The 18,357-nt window shown below is 44.1% G+C and overlaps 1 protein-coding gene across 1 annotated transcript in view; it reads left to right on the top strand.

Annotated features, from left to right (window-relative positions):
- Positions 1 to 4,853: 4,853 nt before the first annotated feature.
- LOC144504001 (thioredoxin domain-containing protein 6-like) overlaps positions 4,854 to 18,357 on the top strand; it is a 65,159-nt gene continuing 51,655 nt past the window's right edge. The window contains exons 1-2 of the mRNA XM_078229149.1: positions 4,854 to 4,955; positions 7,628 to 7,662. Of these exons, the coding sequence (XP_078085275.1) occupies positions 4,854 to 4,955; positions 7,628 to 7,662 (137 nt within the window). The remainder of the gene's footprint in view (positions 4,956 to 7,627; positions 7,663 to 18,357) is intronic.

The raw sequence follows: 18,357 nt of genomic DNA, 5'->3' as shown, positions 1-18,357 counted from the left end.
ACTAATCGTTGCCACTTTGTATGCATTTTCTTTCAATTTGATACCCTCCTTTATTTCCTTAGATATCCATGGCTGATTATCTCTTTTTCTACAGTCCTTCCTTATCACTGGTGTATATTTTTGCTGAGCACTGTGAAAGATCGCTTTGAAAGTCCTCCACTGTTCCTCAATTGTCCCATCATAAAGCTTTTGCTCCCAGTCTACCTTAGCCAACTTCTCCCTCATCCCTTTGTTGTCTCCTTTGTTTAAGCACAAGACACTGGTATTGGATTTTACCTTCTCACGCTCCATCTGTAGTTTAAATTCAACCATACTGTGATCGCTTCTTCCAAGAAGATCCCTAACTGTAAAATCATTAATTATTCCCGTCTCGTTACACAGGACCAGATCTAGGATAGCTTGCTCCCTTGTAGGTTCCATTACATACTGTTCAAAGAAGCTATCGTGGATACATTCTATGAACTCTGCCTTAAGGCTGCCTTGACCGACCTGGTTTGGCCAATTGATATGTAAATTAAAATCCCCCATGATAATTGCTGTACTATTTTTCTTTGTTTATTTCTCGTCCCACCATGATGTCATTATTTGGTGGCCTATAGACTACGCCTATCAGTGACCTTTTCTCCTTACTATTTCTAATTTCCACCCAAATGGATTCAACTTTTTTTTCCATAGAACCTATATCATCTCTCACTATTGCCCTAATGTCATCCTTAAATATCATGTCTGCAGCAATGTAAAATTAAATGGATCCATGTTGTGTCTGGAAAATAAACAAACAAATATCAACTTTTCGCCAAGCAAAAATGAGTATTCAGAGGTCGAGGGTGGGGCAAGGGAGGTGCAGAGTTAGTGCGCTTTTTAAAGCACCTTCTATAATGTTGCATCAAACTCCCAGAATACTTACGGGTTGGATGTGAATTTAGAATTCCCCTAACATTCTCAGATGAAGCATTGGTGGATTGCAGGCTGAGCACTCCTCCCCCTCCCCCAATCCATGCCAATGTGTGTCCAATATGAGTAATATTGTAAATTCCAACTCATAAACAACTTGCTTCATTCAGTCCAAAGTTGGTTCAATCAGCTCAGTCCAATTGCTGAAATTAGATGGTCTGATTCCATTTCTAACAATAATCAGAAAGGGAATCGACAGGTTACTTAGCGACCTCATTGCACAAACCTTTATTTTGATCAAATAATCTCCAACTTACCCTCAAAAGCAGATACAGTGGAGGTTTTAGATCATAGAATCCCTCCCGTGCAGGAGGAGGCCATTTGGCCTATTGAGTCTCCACTGACTCTCCAACAAGCACCCCACCTGGGCTCTATCGCAACTCTGTGAACTGCAATGAAACCTGAGATTTTTAAAAATTCATTTGTGGGACATAGACGTTGCTGGTTGGCCAGTATTTATTGCCCATCCTTAGTTGCCCCTTGAGAAGGTGGTGGTGAGCTGCCTTCTTGAATCGCTGCAGTCCATGTTCTGTGGGTTGACCCACAATGCCATTAGGGAGGGAATTCCAGGATTTTGACCCAGTGACTGTGAAGGAACAGCGATATATTTCCAAGTCAGGATAGTGAGTGGCTTGGAGGGGAACTTGCAGGTGGTGGTGTTCCCAGGTATCTGCTGTCCTTGTCCTTCTAGATGGAAGTGGTTGCGGGTTTGGAAGGTGAGTACCAGATAAAAGATGACACCAACTCGACCTCCAACTACCAAATTTTAGGGTAGAACAGGATCCATCCTAGCTGCGGGAATTGAGTTGGAAATGTTGTTCATACGTGAATAATGCTAGAGTTTAACATCAAAGCTCATTATCAGTGGGGCCAGATGTGGTAAAGAACAATAAACAGCTGGAAAAGCTCAGACATCACGTGGAGAAAAACAAAGTTAACGCTGATCTTTCATCAGAGCCGTGAGCCAGATGTGATGCTGCTGTGGTTCAGGACAGGTATAAAGAGACTATGAAGGGAGATGGAAACTTGTTAATTTGATTCCCAATTTGTTTTCGAATCAGGAAGAACCACATGGCTGGAAAGAAGAAAGAAATAACACTCCAGGTAGGCCAGGCAAAGAAAAACAACAGATTGGAAGGTTCCATTTCATTTATTACTCGTTTTTTATCAGTAACTTCAGAGATTGTAAAACTGTTCCCAATTATTTTTATTACTCACTTCTATGCAAAGATTGATGGATTTTTCAAGCAATGTTCTATACATTTTCTTTCAACTGTATGTGAAGATAGCAACGCAGGAGTATGGGTCTAGCTTTCATCCTCCAGCAAGGGATGGGCGGAGAGGAAAAATGGTCAAATTCCCGACACCAATGTGAACAGACTAGATTTGGGTGCCGGTTACCTGGGAGAGATGGTGATGTAGTGGTGGTAATGTCACTGGGCTGTTAATCCATCCTCGGGGACTTGAGCTGGTGGAATTTAAATTCAATCAAGTCTGGAATATAAAGCTAGTCTTAGTGCAGTGACCAAGACAAATATTATCCATTATTGTAAAATCTAATGTGGTTCCCTAATATCCTTTAGGGAAGGAGATCCGCCATCCTTAACTGCCCCTCTGAAATAGCCAAGTGAGACACTCAGCTCGAGGACAATTAGGGATGGGTAACAAATGCAGGCTTTGCCAGCGATACCCACATCCCATGAAAGAATGAAGAAAACATGTACACCGGAGATTGGTTGATCATCAGCACATGAACCAGAGGTCACAGTCTGAGGATTCGGGGTAGACCATTTAGGATGGGGATGGGGAGACATTTCTTCATCCAAAGCGTGGTGAGTCTGTGGAGTTCGTTACTTCCGGAAGTAGTTGATGCCAAAACATTGAATGTTTTCAAGAAGCAGCTGGATATAGCACTTGGGGCAAAAAGAATCAAAGGTTATGGGGAGAAAGCAGGATTAGGCTATTGAGTTGGACAATCAACTAATGATCGTAATGAATGGTAGGCGGAGCAGGCTCGAAGGGCCGAATGGCCTCCTTCTGCTCCTATCTTCTATGTTTCTATGTTCCCATAATGCTCCACTTTTGAAATGATTTCAGGAAGGATTTGTATTTAACACATCCAGCATTGGGTTTCCTCTAGTTTGGGGAAATTGAGGCAATATTGAGCAGTGTTTAACTTGGAGATCACTGCTCTGAGTTCAGTGCATATAGCTATTGCCTCAGGTCCCTGTGACAAATGTTTTACAGAGTTCTTGCCAACATCTTTGAGAAGCTTGGAGGCTTTCCAATGGGGCGTGCCATAGATGTTTTCAATAGGACATAGGATAAGGAGGCTAATCGGCCCATCGCCATTCCAGCAACCCTTGTGTTGGGATGATCTCTGCAGGAGCGCAAGAGAGAGACACAGCAAACAGATGATGAGATATGGAGAATAGCAGAGAGAGATGAGAAGCAGAGTGGTGAAGCAGACTGAAGAGACAAAGGTTCACCTTCTTTAACATGTCTGTGGGGGTAATGCTGCCACAGGCTCTGATTAACACACAGATGGTCAGTCAGCAAACTTAAAAATATTACGTTTAGTTCCTTCATCCAAATCACTGATGTATATTGTGAATAGCTGCAACCCAAGTACTGATTGCTGTGAGACCCACTGGTCACTGCCTGCCACTCTGAAAAATACCCATTTATTCCTTCTCTCTGTTTCCTGTCTGCTAACCAATTTTCAATCCAGGCCAATATATTACCCTCAATCCCATGCATTTTAATTTTGCACACTAACCTCTTACATGGGACTTTAACAAAAGTTTTCTGAAAATACAAAAACACCACATCCACCGGTTCACTCTTATCTATTCTACTAGTTACGTCCTCAAATAAACTCAAGTAGGTTTGTCAAATGAGATTTTCCTTTCATAAATCCATGTTAATTTTGTCTAATCCCATTGATAATTTCTAACAGTCCTTCAGCCACACAAACCCAAACAATGGGACCCGTTGTCAGCTGGCATTTAGCATGAAACAAGGCAAGTGGGCACTCGGGATGCAGTATTGTGTAAGATATGGAAATTATAAGTATGGAAACGTAACAGCAACATAGCATTTTATCAAACACCCATGTGCCTACCTTTAGTGAATTACAATTGCTGTAACTTGTGCTTCCTGCTCTTTCTGTGTGGTTCATCCTGTGTGGAGTCCGCAGAGGTAGAGACAGGTTATTTAGAGCTTTGCTTTGACAGCTGAGCTGCTCTTGGTTGACACCCTTTCAGTTTCGGAGCCCCCAAAGACTGTCCCACCACCAGCACCCGTGCCGGGTCAGACCTGAACATCAAGAGATGAGGCAGTGGGTGAGATGCTGGCTGTCACATCACCACCATTCTGCAGGAATCAGTGACACAGTTGTAACACCTTGACAAGATATCTGCTATCATGGCAAACAATCTCAAAGTTCTCTATGCCAGATCTACTAGGGCGGCACGGTGGCACAGTGATTAGCACTGCTGCCTCACAGTGCCAGGGACCCGGGTTCAATTCTGACCTCGGGTCACTGGCTGTATGGAGTTTGCACATTCTCCCCGTGTCTGCGTGGGTTTCCTCTGGGTGCTCTGGTTTCCTCCCACAATCCAAAGATGTGCGGGTTAGGCTGATTGGCTATGCCAAATTGCCCCTTAGTGTCAGAGGGATTAGCTGGGTAAATACATTGGGTTACAGGGATAGGGCCTGGGTGGGATTGTTGTCAGTGTAGGCTTGATGGGCTGAATGGCCTCCTCCTGCACTGTAGGTTTTCTATGATTGACTGGACTTCCTCCATCCTTTCCATTATTGTGGAGAGTGGGTGTGGCATTTCTTAAGTTGCAAACACCTCTAGAATTCTCTTTCTTGATGGTTCCTCCAGTTCAGCAATGGTGTCCAGCTATGCAGAGTTTAGAGCTGGCTGCTCAACTCATGATGTGGACATTTCACAGCTGTCCCTAGCTGCCAACAATGTCTACCAGTGTTCCCGAGTGAGGTGTCTTTTAGGTGAAGCTCAGATAAATATTTGAACAACAAAAACACAGGACTGTGGAAGGAGAGCAGGGCTGTGGGTTCCATTAATCATCGTTCTCGCAAAAAACGACATTGACCCAATGGGCCAGTTGCCTCTTTATTCCCTGTAAACATTTCTGGATCTTTTTCTGCAGTAAGCTGCTTTTATCTCTTGTAAAACTTTGGTCAAACCAGAAAATGGAAGCTCTCCAATAGAACACCAAGTTGATATTTTGGTCCTACACAGCAATTGTCTGCAGCCTACTGAATCCTGAAAGTTCCACCAAATCCAATCCTGAACCAACATTTACAATCATCCAATTCCATCATGTGTGACACGGTCGAGTCCACAGCATTACCATGGCTTTGCTATGGATTTCAATTGGTCAATTTTTAAATATTTCTGCTAGCTAACAAACGCCAGTATCAATTCGGAGCAACTCCCTCTTCTTCACCCCACCCGCCCACCACCACTACCCCCTCTCCCCCTCCACTCTCCCCCACTCCCCAATCCTACTTCAGCATAGCATACTAATTGTGGGCAAGGCAATTATTGCAGCAGGAGCATTGTTCAGGTTGGGTCGGCCCACTCAGCAAAGGCCACAGATTGAACATGGGGCCTCCTTGTTTCCTATCGGGTCAAGCAGGGCAGAACAGTGGTTAGCACTGCTGCCTCATAGCGTCAGGGACCTGGGTTCAATTCCGGCCTCGGGTGACTGTGTAAAGTTTGCACGTTCTCCCCGTGCCTGTGTGGGTTTCCTCCGGGTGCTCCGGTTTCCTCCCACAGTCCATAGATGTATAGGTTAGATGGATTGAATCATAGAATCCCTACGGTGCAGAAAGAGGCCATTCGGCCTGTCAAGCCTGTACTGACAACAATCCCAGTCAGCCCCTATCCCCATAACCTCACATATTTACCCTGACACTGAGGGGCAATTGAGCATGGCAATCAACCCAACCGGCATTTCTTTGGACCGTGGAGGAAGCTGGAGCACACAGAGGAAACCCACGCAGACACGGGGGTAAATTGCCCCTTAATGTCAAGGGAACTGGTGGTTTAAATATGTGGGATTACGGGGATAGGGCCTGGCTGGGATTGTTGTCAGTGCAGGCTCGGTGGGCCGAATAACCTCCTTTTTCACTGTAGAGATTGTATGGAATTCCCACAAAACTCTCCCAATCATCCATCCTATCCTTGAAACTACAGAGTAAAAAATGCGATAAGGGCTGATGATGTTTGTCTAGAATTTCCGCAGATCTTTAACTGGACAATGCCGAAAATCCCAAGAGGAATTGATAGTCTACAAGGGAAACGGAGAAACCAATAGAAAATCAAAAATCAATACAAGGCTTTACTCAATCCTGTTAACTCTTAACTCAAAGTCTGTCCATCGTAATTATCTATTTATAAGCAATGGATTCCTACTGTCTTATGTTACCTCATGTTGATGAATTCTAATTACTGGATAATTTATTTTGTAGGTATATAGAATGGCCTCAGTGACATATATGCCCATTTCCTGTCAGGTTTGCCAAGCAGGAAGTTGGTCATTCTTCAGCAGAGGAGAAGGGTTGCAGGGACAATGTTGCATTTCCACAAGCCTGTTTACCTTGGGTTCATTTCCTGCAGTGCTCCCCATTCTGGCCAACTGCTGGGCCCACAGTTCTGGCACTTCTTCAACACATTTATGTGCAATGGCAGCAATTGAGAATGTTTTCTGGACATTGAGCATTAAACACGTTTGGGAAATACAGGGATGAAATCCATCGCCATGTTGTGAATTAGTTAATCATTAAAATTGGAAAGGGATCATTGGAGGGACCTTGTAGATTGACAAAGAGTCCTGAGGGTAAATAACATTTGCCGTTAGCAGCAAGGAAGGTGAACAGATTTAATCATAGAATCGCTAAAGAACAGAAGGAGGCCATTCAGCCCATCAAGTCTGTACCAAACACAATCCCACCCAGGCTCTATTCCCATAACCCCATACATTTACCCTGCTAATCCCCCTAACACTAGGGTCAATTTAGCACGGCCAATCCACCGAACCAGCTCATCTTTGGAGTGTGGAAGGAAACTGGAGCACCCGGAGTAAACCCATGCAGACACGGGGAGAACGTGCAGACTCTGCACAGACAGTGACCTAAGGCCGGAATTGAACCCGGGTCTCTGGCGCTGTGAGGCAGCAGTGCTAACCACTGTGCCACTGTGCCCCCCTCTCTAAGATTAAATTTAAGATTTACTTCAAGCTGTGAACACAGCAAGTGATTTGATTTCTCTCAGGTTTTGTGCATTGTGTGTATGTATGCCATGATGGAAGTGTCATAGAGTCGGAGAGGTTCCAATGCTGTAAACCTCGATGAGTCTATGACACTGGTTAACGTGTGAGCTGGTTAACTTTTGAGCCCAGTTATTAATGCAACTTGTTTTAAACGGGTTAAAATAGGCTGCACTAAAATATCACAAATAGAAATGTTTGAGTCGGTGTTTCCTGGGTCACAGGTGAAACCAAAACCAACTCAAGAGACTGATCCACCATCAGTAAATATTCCTCTTAAAACCTCAAACTACCAGTGATTCATGTAAACATGTCCAACTCCCCCTCTGCATATTTCTGTTGGTCATGTTGATATATTCTTGTTTGTACAGATTGCTAATGACGTGAGGAACAGTAATCTGAATGAGTTAGTGTATTCCGCTAGTGTGTGGGAGATGAATGGACCCGGATTGTGAAGGTGCTGAGGCAGCTCTAGTAAATGACTGTACCTCTGCTGATGTTAATCCTGCCCCCTCACACCTCCAGCACTGACAATTCCCAGAGTTCATTTACTCGCCACACTCTGTGTTATCAACACTTAGCGTTCGTAGAAAAACTCAAAAAATAAAACTAGTCAGTGATATTTACAATCAGTGGAAAGATTGCTAGTGGTTTGGAGGAACTTAGGGCACAAGGGATACTCTGTTCAAAGGAAATAGTAAAAAGATAAACTGAAATACATAAAATGGCGAGACTTTCTGGGAGTGGAAATTTGGTGATTTAAATAAAGAGTGCGAGCAGAGAGGGAAAAAGACCACCTGGAACCTCAGAGCGCTGGACATTTAATGATGTCGTCTAAAGAACAGTGACTGCTACACTGCTCATGGAGTCGGATGTTTTACACACAGCAAGATCCAATAAACAGCAATAGGAATGAACTTTTGGGAGAAGTTGGTTAAGGGATAATTGAATTTGATCATCAACATCCACCTGGAATAGGACCGTGATTTAGGTTGGGAATTTCCGATCTCGCCCGCGGTTGGGATTCTCCGGTCCCACTGCAGTGAATGGAGATTTGGCTGAGCGCCAAATTCTCCGTTCTGACTGGCAGAGGTAGTGGGGAAAATGAGAGCAGAGAATTCCAGCCTCAGTCTCCTTTCTGAAGCAACTAATGTAATAACTGATAGTGCAGAGAATTCACAAATTTAATGGAGGTGTTGTTGTAAATTTTTTGATTTGATTTATTATTGTCACATGTATTAGCATACAGCGAAAAGTAATGTTTCTTGCGCGCTATACAGACAAAGCATACCATTCATAGAGAAGGAAAGGAGAGAGTGCAGAATGTAGTGTTACGGTCATAGCTAGGGTGTGGAGAAAGATCAACTTAATATATGGCAGGTCCATTCGAAAGTCTGACAGCAGCAGGGAAGAAGCTGTTCTTGAGTCGGTTGGTATGTATTTTTTGTATCTTTTTCCTGATGGAAGAAGATAGAAGAGAGAATGTCCAGGGTGTATGGGGTCCTTGATTATGCTGGCTGCTTTTCTGAGGCAGCAGGAAGCGTAGACAAAGTCAATGGATGGGAGCTGATTTGCGTGAGGACTGGGCTACATTCACAACCCTTTGTAGTTTCTTGTTGTCTTGGACAAAGCAGGAGCCATACCAAGCTGTGATAGATCTGGACAGGATGCTTTCTATGGTGCATCTGTAAAAGTAAAGAATTGTGTCCTTAAATAAATGCTGGAGAAGGACTTAAAGCCCAGCTATCAAACTGAGAAGGAAAATATTTCAAGATTGGCTAGGCTAACATCAGCTTTCACAGAAATTAATCCCTGCCACACTTTCCTCCTCGAATTGTTTTATATGTTTGTTCCTTTAAACATGAATGTATATCGTATTGGTGGGGAAATGAATTTTGGAGTGAATTATTCTGATTTTTGTTCTGTACAATAACCACAACCACACATAACACTTGCTGACTTCTTTTCTGTGCAGACTACCATCTTGAACCAGGAACAATGGGATGTAATGTTGGCGGTTACCGGATTGACTGGTAAGAAATCTGTCAAAGCTAAATTCAGCCAATTCTACATCAAAACAAAAGACAATTCCCAGAGAAAGGACAAGAATGGGTTGTGCAATATTAATAATGAGCACATTATATCATTTGAATAAGTTAATGATTGGGAAGAGTTATAGAACAAAGAGATCGAGGGGTACAGGTTAATAGCTCCTTGAAAGTAGAGTCACAGGTGGACAGGGTGGTGAAGAAGGCATTCGGCATGCTTGGTTTTATTGGTTAGAACATTGAATACAGGAGTTGGGACGTCTTGTTGAAGTTGTACAAGACATTGGTAAGGCCACACTTGGAATACTGTGTACAGTTCTGGTCACCCTATTATAGAAAGGATATTATTAAACTGGAAAGAGTGCAGAAAAGATTTACTAGGATGCTGCCAGGACTTGACGGTTTGAGTTATAAGGAGAGGCTGGATAGACTGGGACTTTTTTCCCTGGAGCATAAGAGGCTTAGAAGTGATCTTATAGAGGTCTATAAAATAATGAAGGGCACAGATAAGGTAGAGCGCTCAACATCTTTTCCCATAGGTAGGGGAGTCTAAAACTAGAGGGCATAGGTTTAAGGTGAGAGACACAAAAGTGTCCAGAGGGGTAATTTTTTTCACACAGAGGGTGGTGAATGTCTGGAACAAGCTGCCAGAGGCAGTAGTAGAGGCGGTACAATTTTGTCTTTTAAAAAGCGTTTAAACAGTTACATGGGTAAGATGGATATAGTGGGATATGGGCCAAACGCGGACAACTGGGACGAGCTTAGTGATAAATAAAAAGGGCAGCATGGACAAGTTGGGCCGAATGGCCTGTTTCCATGCTGTAAACCTCTATGATTCTAATGAAATTCTTGTTAACAAAAGTATTTAGAATAGACAAATTCACACCGTTATTGAAATCGAACGGAAGATTCTCTGAATTTTGAACATATCTCATAATAATTTTGCGCAAGAAGATCCAAGCCACGTTTGATTACGTTAATTTCATCTTAAATTACTGCAGAGGTGAAGAGTTGCTGAAATTGCAAATAGTCTAATTCAGCAGGAGACAATGGTTGTGGAAGGGGATTGGAGTTGGCAACAATGGAACTTTTGGGGTGGAGGGGGTAGGCGGTGGTCAAAGACAATGACTTCAATCTTCCCAGTATTTAGCCATTGGGTCGCAGAGGTCTCCAGCCTATTGCATCTGCGCTGGTCAAAGACAAATCACCCAACTATTCTAATGCCATTTCCCTGCACTTGGCCCAAAGCCTTGTGTGCCTTGGCATCACAACTGCACATCAAAATACTTCTTAAATGTTCATAGAATCATAGAATCTTTACGGTGCAAAAGGAGGCCATTTGGCCCATCAAGCCTGCTCATAGAATCATAGAAATCCTACAGTACAGAAAGAGGCCATTCGGCCCATCGCTTCTGCATCGGCCATAATCCCACCCAGGCCCTACCCCCATACCCCTACATATTTACCCACTAATCCCTCTAACCTGCGCATCTCAGGACACTAAGGGCAACTTTTAGCATGGCCAATCAACCTAACCCGCACATCTTTGGACTGTGGGAGGAAACCGGAGCACCCGGAGGAAACCCACGCAGACACGGGGAGAACATGCAAACTCCACACAGACAGTGACCCAAACCGGGAATTGAACCTGGGTCCCTGGCAGCAGTGCTGACCACTGTGCTATCTGTCACTCTAAATGTTCTGAGGGTCTTTGCCTCCACCACCCTTTCAGGCAGTGAGTTCCAGACTCCCACCACCCTCTGGGCAAAAGCTTTATTGGGTTGGATGCTGGATATAAATTCACATTGGAAAGTCATTGCCATGCCTTTCCATCTACTTCTGGCAACAGGCAGGAAGGTTGGCAACAAACTTGCATTTCTGTTGTGCCCCTAACGTACAAAAAAATCTGAAGGCATATCTTAAATTACCACGGAGGTGAAGAGGATGCTGGAATTGCAAACAGTCCAATTCAGCAGGAGACAATGGCGAGAGAAAAACTCAATGTTGAAACAATGACAAACGTTGAAAGGAAAGGAGCTGGGTTTGAAAGTCTGTCTCTAAACAGGAGGGGAAAGTGGAGAGATTTAAAAAGTGACTTCCAGAGAGCTTGAGGCAAAAGGCAATGAAGGCCCAACCACCAATGGGGGTGGCATAGTGGTTAGCACTGCTGCCTCACAGCGCCAGGGTCCCGGGTTCAATTCCGGCCTTGGGTCACTGTCTGTGTGGAGTTTGCACATTCTCCCCGTGTCTGCCTGGGTTTCCTCTGGGTGCTCCAGTTTCCTCCCACAGTCCAAATATGTGCAGATTAGGTTGATTGGCCATGATAAATTGATCTTCATTGCCAGTGGGATTAGGAGGGTAAATACATGGGGTTAAGGGGAAAGGACAGGACCTGAGTGGGATTGTTGTCAATGCAGGCTCAATGGGCCGAATGGCCTCCTTATGGATTGTAGATTCGATGAATGCGGGAGGGGCGTGGAATTGCTGAAGGAGATTACAGAAATGGAGAGAGATGAAACTATGGAAGGATTTAAACTTAAGGATAGCGTTGTGTAAATTTGCGATGTTAATAGATTGGAAGGTCTGTGAAACCAGAAGTAATAGAGTCATAGAGCAATACAGCACGGAAACAGGCCCTTCAGCCCATGGTCCATGCTTACATTTGAGTTTAGGTTGTTTATAACAATTGAAAAAGGGGATTGGACCCAAAATGTTCTTTGGGAAACAGATTACAAACTACTTCCTAAAAACCACTATACTTTGCTTCCAACTGCTGAGTGAATTTGTATTTATCCTGCCACTTTACCCATAATTCCATATGCTTCCACATCTTAATAAAACTTGTGTAGCTCTTTGCGAAATGCCTTCTTCAACCAACCTTTAATGGTAATGGTTTAGAAGGGCTTGGTGTCGGGCAGATATAAGCAACAACGCAATGGACGAGCGATCACTTACAGAATAGCTTGAATTTATTGGTTATTCGCTATTTCTGGGTATGTGCATGCAGAAATGATGCTCCCATATCCATTCCTCTGTGGAAACGGCTACGAGTTCAGTTAATCATCAGTCTCACAGAAAGCCAACATTGACACAGTTGCCTCTTTATTGACTGCAAACCTTTATGGATCTTCTGTGTAGAGATCCCCCAGCAAAAGCACAGTGCCCAGTCTCTGTGCTATTAGAATGTTCATCCTGCATCCAGTCTTCGATGACCTAAAATTTCCTCTGGCTCAATATCGGGAAGATTGAAGTCATTGGGTGAGATTCTCTGGCCTCCCAGGCAGGTGTCTCTCGGCAGTGGGAGGCAGCACGATGTCACCAGCACGCTGTCACCAGTAGCAGGATTCTCTGCTCCCACCGCTGTCAATGGAATTTCCCATTAAAGGCACCCCAGGAAAGCATTGGAATAATGCAATCCGGAAGTGACACAGGCACGAATGAGGATTTCAATGGCAGATGGGATGGAGGAAGGCAATGTGATGGAGGTGGGAATAGGCAGTGTTGGAGTCATAAGCCCCTCTCAGAGTTGAATAGGGTGCTGAAGTTGCAGGCAGTCGGCTAAGGAAGGGGATTGGAGTAGGCATCAAAGGAACATTTGTGGTGTGGGTCAAAGACAATGGCTGGAATTCTCTGGCCATTCACGCCAATGGGATTCTTGTCCCACCAGTAGCGCACTCCCACCCGCGGGTCTTCTGGTGGTGTGGGGTGCCTTTAATGGGAAATTCCATTGACAGCGGTGGGAGCAGAGAATCCTGCAACTGGTGACAGCGTGCTGCCTCCCACTACCGAGAGACACCTGCCTGGGAGGCCAGAGAATCTCACCCAATGACTCCAATCTTCCCGATATTGAGCCAGAGGAAATTTTAGGTCATCGAAGACTGGATGCAGGATGAACATTCTAATAGCACAGAGACTGGGCACTGTGCTTTTGCTGGGGGATCTCTACACAGAAGATCCATAAAGGTTTGCAGTCAATAAAGAGGCAACTGTGTCAATGTTGGCTTTCTGTGAGACTGATGATTAACTGAACTCATAGCCCTTTCCACAGAGGAATGGATATGGGAGCACCATTTCTGCATGCACATACCCAGAAATAGCGAATAACCAATAAATTCAAACAGACTTACGTACAAGTGTTTGATATTGTTGTACAGCCTTTAATTTAAACAACTTCCAAGCACTCCAGAGACAAACAAGGACAGCAATTCAATCATTTCTTTATTTAACACTTCTCGTACCAACTCAAACATAAACAATTGCAACTCATTAACTCTCAACTGAACTTTAACTTTAACTATTTAACTGAAAATAGATACTACTGAGTTTAGGAAAACCTTGGCCAAGAAATAGAATCTATCTACTTCTTCTCTGAAGCATCCTTCAGGGTACAAGCTTCTTGTGATGGTTGGTCTTTTTGTTTAGAATCTCTACAATAAAGAAGGAGGCCATTCGGCCCATCGAGTCTGTACTGACCTCAATCCCACCCAGGCCCTATTCCTGTAACCGCACACATTTACCCTGCTAATCCCCCTGACACTAGTGTCAACTTAGCATGGCCAATCAACCTAACCCACACATCTTTGGACTGTGGGAGGAAACTGGAGCACCCGGAAGAAACCCATGCAGACATGGGGAGAACGTACAGACTTCACACAGACAGTGACTGAGGCCAGAAGCGAACCTGGGTCCCTGGCGCTGTGAGGCAGCAGTGCTAACAACTGTGCCACCGTGCTGCCCTCTCTTTGAGTTATCGCTGCCAAACAAAGAACCCACATGTCTTTTTATCTACAATTCTCCACTCGCTGCCGGAAGATTCTCTGTCATCCAGCCAATTGTATAACCAGAAACTGATCACATGGCTCAAACATCCAGTGAAATTACTTTTGAATGACACCATGATGCTTAGTTCATTTGACATGTACCATACATAGCAGCCATAAAAATCAGAGCCATGATGTCTCAGTTAATGTAAACAACTTCTCTGATCTGACCAACACAGGAAGATTCAGATCATAGCTCCCAGACCAGAGCCTCTTTACGACCTGCATCTGGTTTTAATCTATGAGTTGACCAAAATTCCCAGCATGCTTAGCTCTCAGCCATAAAAGACATTTTGAAGCCATTATTGCCATTATTGTTGTTAAATCATTGTTGTAGCCGTTCTTTCTCCATCCACAGTATACAGAGAATTATATTACACACACATTACACCATCATATCAATCCATTCCCCCAGCCACATCGTAGCTCTTTTATAATAGCTTCATCGCCAGAGTAAAGAATGGTGCCCTGTGTTCATCCAGCAGAAGGGATTCTTCAGTTGCCGGCAATAAAACGAAACAAAACTTACTCCAACTTGTAAATCAAAGAAAAAGGTTAAGTAAAGGAACTTCATTACTCCAACACTTGAGACCCCACCCTGGACCACTCCAAGTTCTTTAACAATTCCAACAGGTTCTTATTTATACTGAGTCAGCTGACCACCACATCATTTTGTCATTGGTTACATAGTTTATTTGGGTCAGCTGACCCTTACAGCATGTTACCATTGGTTACACTATAACATCCTGAATTCCCTGCAATTCCATTGGTTCATAAAGAGTTGTAAAATGAAGGCAAAAACTTTTCTGATGTTTTATTGTTACTTTTGTTTAGTGGATTTAAAATAACCCACCCTCGCTGTGACCTGCTGTCTGTTATTTGAATGTTATTTTAATGGCTTCACTGTAAACATCATTAAAAATTGAACAGTTTCTGCAAATGCAGATTGTTAAGCACAGTAACGTGCAGAATGACAGCTGGCCTGAAACTGTAAGATTTTTATTCCCTCTTGAGCAGGGAATGTAGACTTTGGCACTTGTCATGCATATGCTGATTCTGCCTTGCTTACATCCAATTTTACATCCAATATACACCAATGAGATTGACAGTAAATTTATGAAACAATTGACATGACTAAAATGGGCATCTGAGTGGGAAGACTTTCCGGATTAACTTTGCAATCAAGTCCCAACAGGAAATTCCACTCAACGTTTTCCAACCGCTGCTATTTCTGTATAAATGTTTGCTTTTGCTTATACACAAGGTTCCCATTCACGCATTAGGTCATTTGGTTTAAACGGTGTAACGCCTTCATTTAAAGGTTCACAGAACGGGGTCATCATCTTCCGCACAGGAACAGTGCCAGTAATTACTGAAAGGCAACACTTCATTTCCAACATGGAGAATGGCCATTGGTGGTTTAGTGGTGCTGCTCCATTGCGCTATCAGAGTGGTGCTCTACAAAGGGTTAACATTTGGCAAGGGTTTAAAAAGCCCAGCTGATCTATATAAAGCTGATCTGATATCACTTGCTTTCAGAGGCCAGCACAGCTCACTGTTCAGTTAAAGGCGCAGTCTAGAACCAGAGGTCATAGATATGGGGTGGTATCTTACGACCTCAAAGAACAAAGAACAAAGAAAATTACAGCACAGGAACAGGCCCTTCGGCCCTCCAAGCCTGCTCCGACCATGCTGCCCGACTGAACTAAAACCCCCTACCCTTCCGGAGAGCATATCCCTCTATTTCCATCCTATTCATGTACTTGTCAAGACGCCCCTTAAAAGTCACTATCGTATCCGCTTCCACTACCTTCCCCGGCAACGAGTTCCAGGCACCCACCACCCTCTGTGTACAAAATCTGCCTCGTACATCTCCTTTAAACCTTGTCCCTCGCACCTTAAACCTATGCCCCCTACTAATTGACTCTTCCACCCCGGGAAAAAGCTTCTGACTGTCCACTCTGTCCATGCCTCTCATAATCTTGTAGACTTCTATCAGGTCTCCCCTCAACCTCCGTCGCTCCAGTGAGAACAAACCAAGTTTCTCCAATCTCTCCTCATAGCTAATGCCCCCCATACCAGGCAACATCCTGGTAAATTTTTTCTGTACCCTCTCCAAAACCTCCACATCCTTCTGGTAGTGTGGCGACCAGAATTGAACACTATATTCTAAGTGCGGCCTAACTAAGGTTCTATAAAACTGCAACATGACTTGCCAATTTTTTAACTAAATGCCCCGGCCGATGAAGGCAAGCATGCCGTATGCCTTCTTGACTACCTTCTCCACCTGCATTGCCACTTTCAGTGACCTGTGTACCTGTACACCCAGATCCCTTTGCCTATCAATACTCCTAAGGATTCTGCCATTTACTGTATATTTCCTATCTGTATTAGACCTTCCAAAATGCATTACCTCACATTTGTCCGGATTAAACTCCATCTGCCATCTCTCCGCCCAAGTCTCCAACTGATCTATATCCTGCTGTATCCTCTGATGGTCCTCATCGCTATCCGCAAATCCACCAACCTTTGTGTCGTCCGCAAACTTACTAATCAATCCAGTTACATTTTCCTCCAAATCATTTATATATATTACAAACAGCAAAGGTCCCAGCACTGATCCCTGAGGAACACCACTTGTCACAGCCCTCCATTCAGAAACACACCCTTCCACTGCTACCCTCTGTCTTTTTTGACCGAGCCAGTTTTGTATCCACCTTGCTAGCTCACCTCTGATCCCATGCAACTTCACCTTCTGCACCAGTCTGCCATGAGGGACCTTGTCAAAGGCCTTACTGAAGTCCATGTAGACAACATCTACTGCCCTACCCTCATCAATCATCTTCGTCACTTCCTCGAAAAATTCGATCAAGTTCGTGAGACACGACCTCCCCTTCACAAAACCATGTTGCCTCTCACTATTACGTCCACTTATTTCCAAGTGGGAATAAATCCTGTCTTGAAGAATCCTCTCCAATAATTTCCCTACCACTGATGTAAGGCTCACCGGCCTGTACTTACCTGGATTATTCTTGCTACCCTTCTTAAACAAAGGAACAACATTGGCTATTCTCCAATCCTCTGGGACCTCCTCTGTAGCCAGTGAGGATACAAAGATTTGTCTCAAGGCCCTGCAATTTCCTCCCTTGCCTCTCTCAGTATTCTGGGGTATATCCCATCAGGCCCTGGCGACTTGTCTACCTTGATGTTTCTCAAGAACCCCAATTCCTCCTCCTTTTTGATTTCAACATGACTCAAACTATCTACACATCCTTCCCCAGACTAATCATCCACCAAGTCCTTCTCTTTGGTGAATACAGACGCAAAGTACTCATTTAATACCTTGCCCATTTCCTCTTGCTCCACGCATAGATTCCCTCCCTTGTCCTTGAGTGGACCAACCCTCTCCCTGGCTACCCTCTTGCTCTTTATATATGTATAAAAAGCCTTGGGATTTTCCTTAATCCTGTTGGCCAATGCTTTTTCATGACCTCTTTTAGCCCTTCTTACTCCTTGCTTAAGTTTCTTTCTACTTTTCTTGTATTCCACACTTGCTTCGTGTGTTCCCAGCCTCCTAGCGATGACAAATGCTTCCTTTTTCTCTTTGACTAGGCTCACAATATCTCGGTTACCCAAGGTTCCCAAAACTTGTCATACTTATCCTTCATCCTTACAGGAATGTGCAGGTCCTGAATCCCTACAACTTACACTTGAAAGCCTCCCACATGTCAGATGTTGATTTTCCCTCAAACATCTGCCCCCAATCTACATTCTTCAGTTCCTGCCTAATATTGTTGTAATTAGCCTTCCCTCAATTTCGCACCTTAACTTGAGGACTACCCTTATCTTTACCCATCAGTATCTTAAAGCTTACTGAATTGTGGTCACTGTTCCCGAACTGCTCCCCAACTGAAACATCGACCACCTGGCCGATGTTCAGTAGGGGACCACCTTGCTCAGACGAGGCTCGTAAAATCTCACCTGAGGCCAGAATTGGGGCGGGCGAGGCAGTAAAATTCCAGCCATTGCATGAGAGGGAGGTAGGTTCAAGACAGAGGTGAGGAGAAACTACTTCAGATGATTAGCTGCTGCAATGTCCCAGTGAAGCTCAATGTAAACTAGGCACATTACAGCCTTCCGATCTCAACAACGAATTCAACAACTTCAGATGATTTGCTCGACCCCACTGCGACCCCACTGCGACCCCACCTCAACCCCACCTCGACCCCACTG

This window comes from Mustelus asterias, chromosome 14 (assembly GCF_964213995.1).
Source record: "Mustelus asterias chromosome 14, sMusAst1.hap1.1, whole genome shotgun sequence".
Classification (NCBI taxonomy): Eukaryota; Metazoa; Chordata; class Chondrichthyes; order Carcharhiniformes; family Triakidae; genus Mustelus; species Mustelus asterias.
Note: the sequence above shows the minus strand (reverse complement) of the source record. Positions and strands in the feature narration are given on the sequence as shown.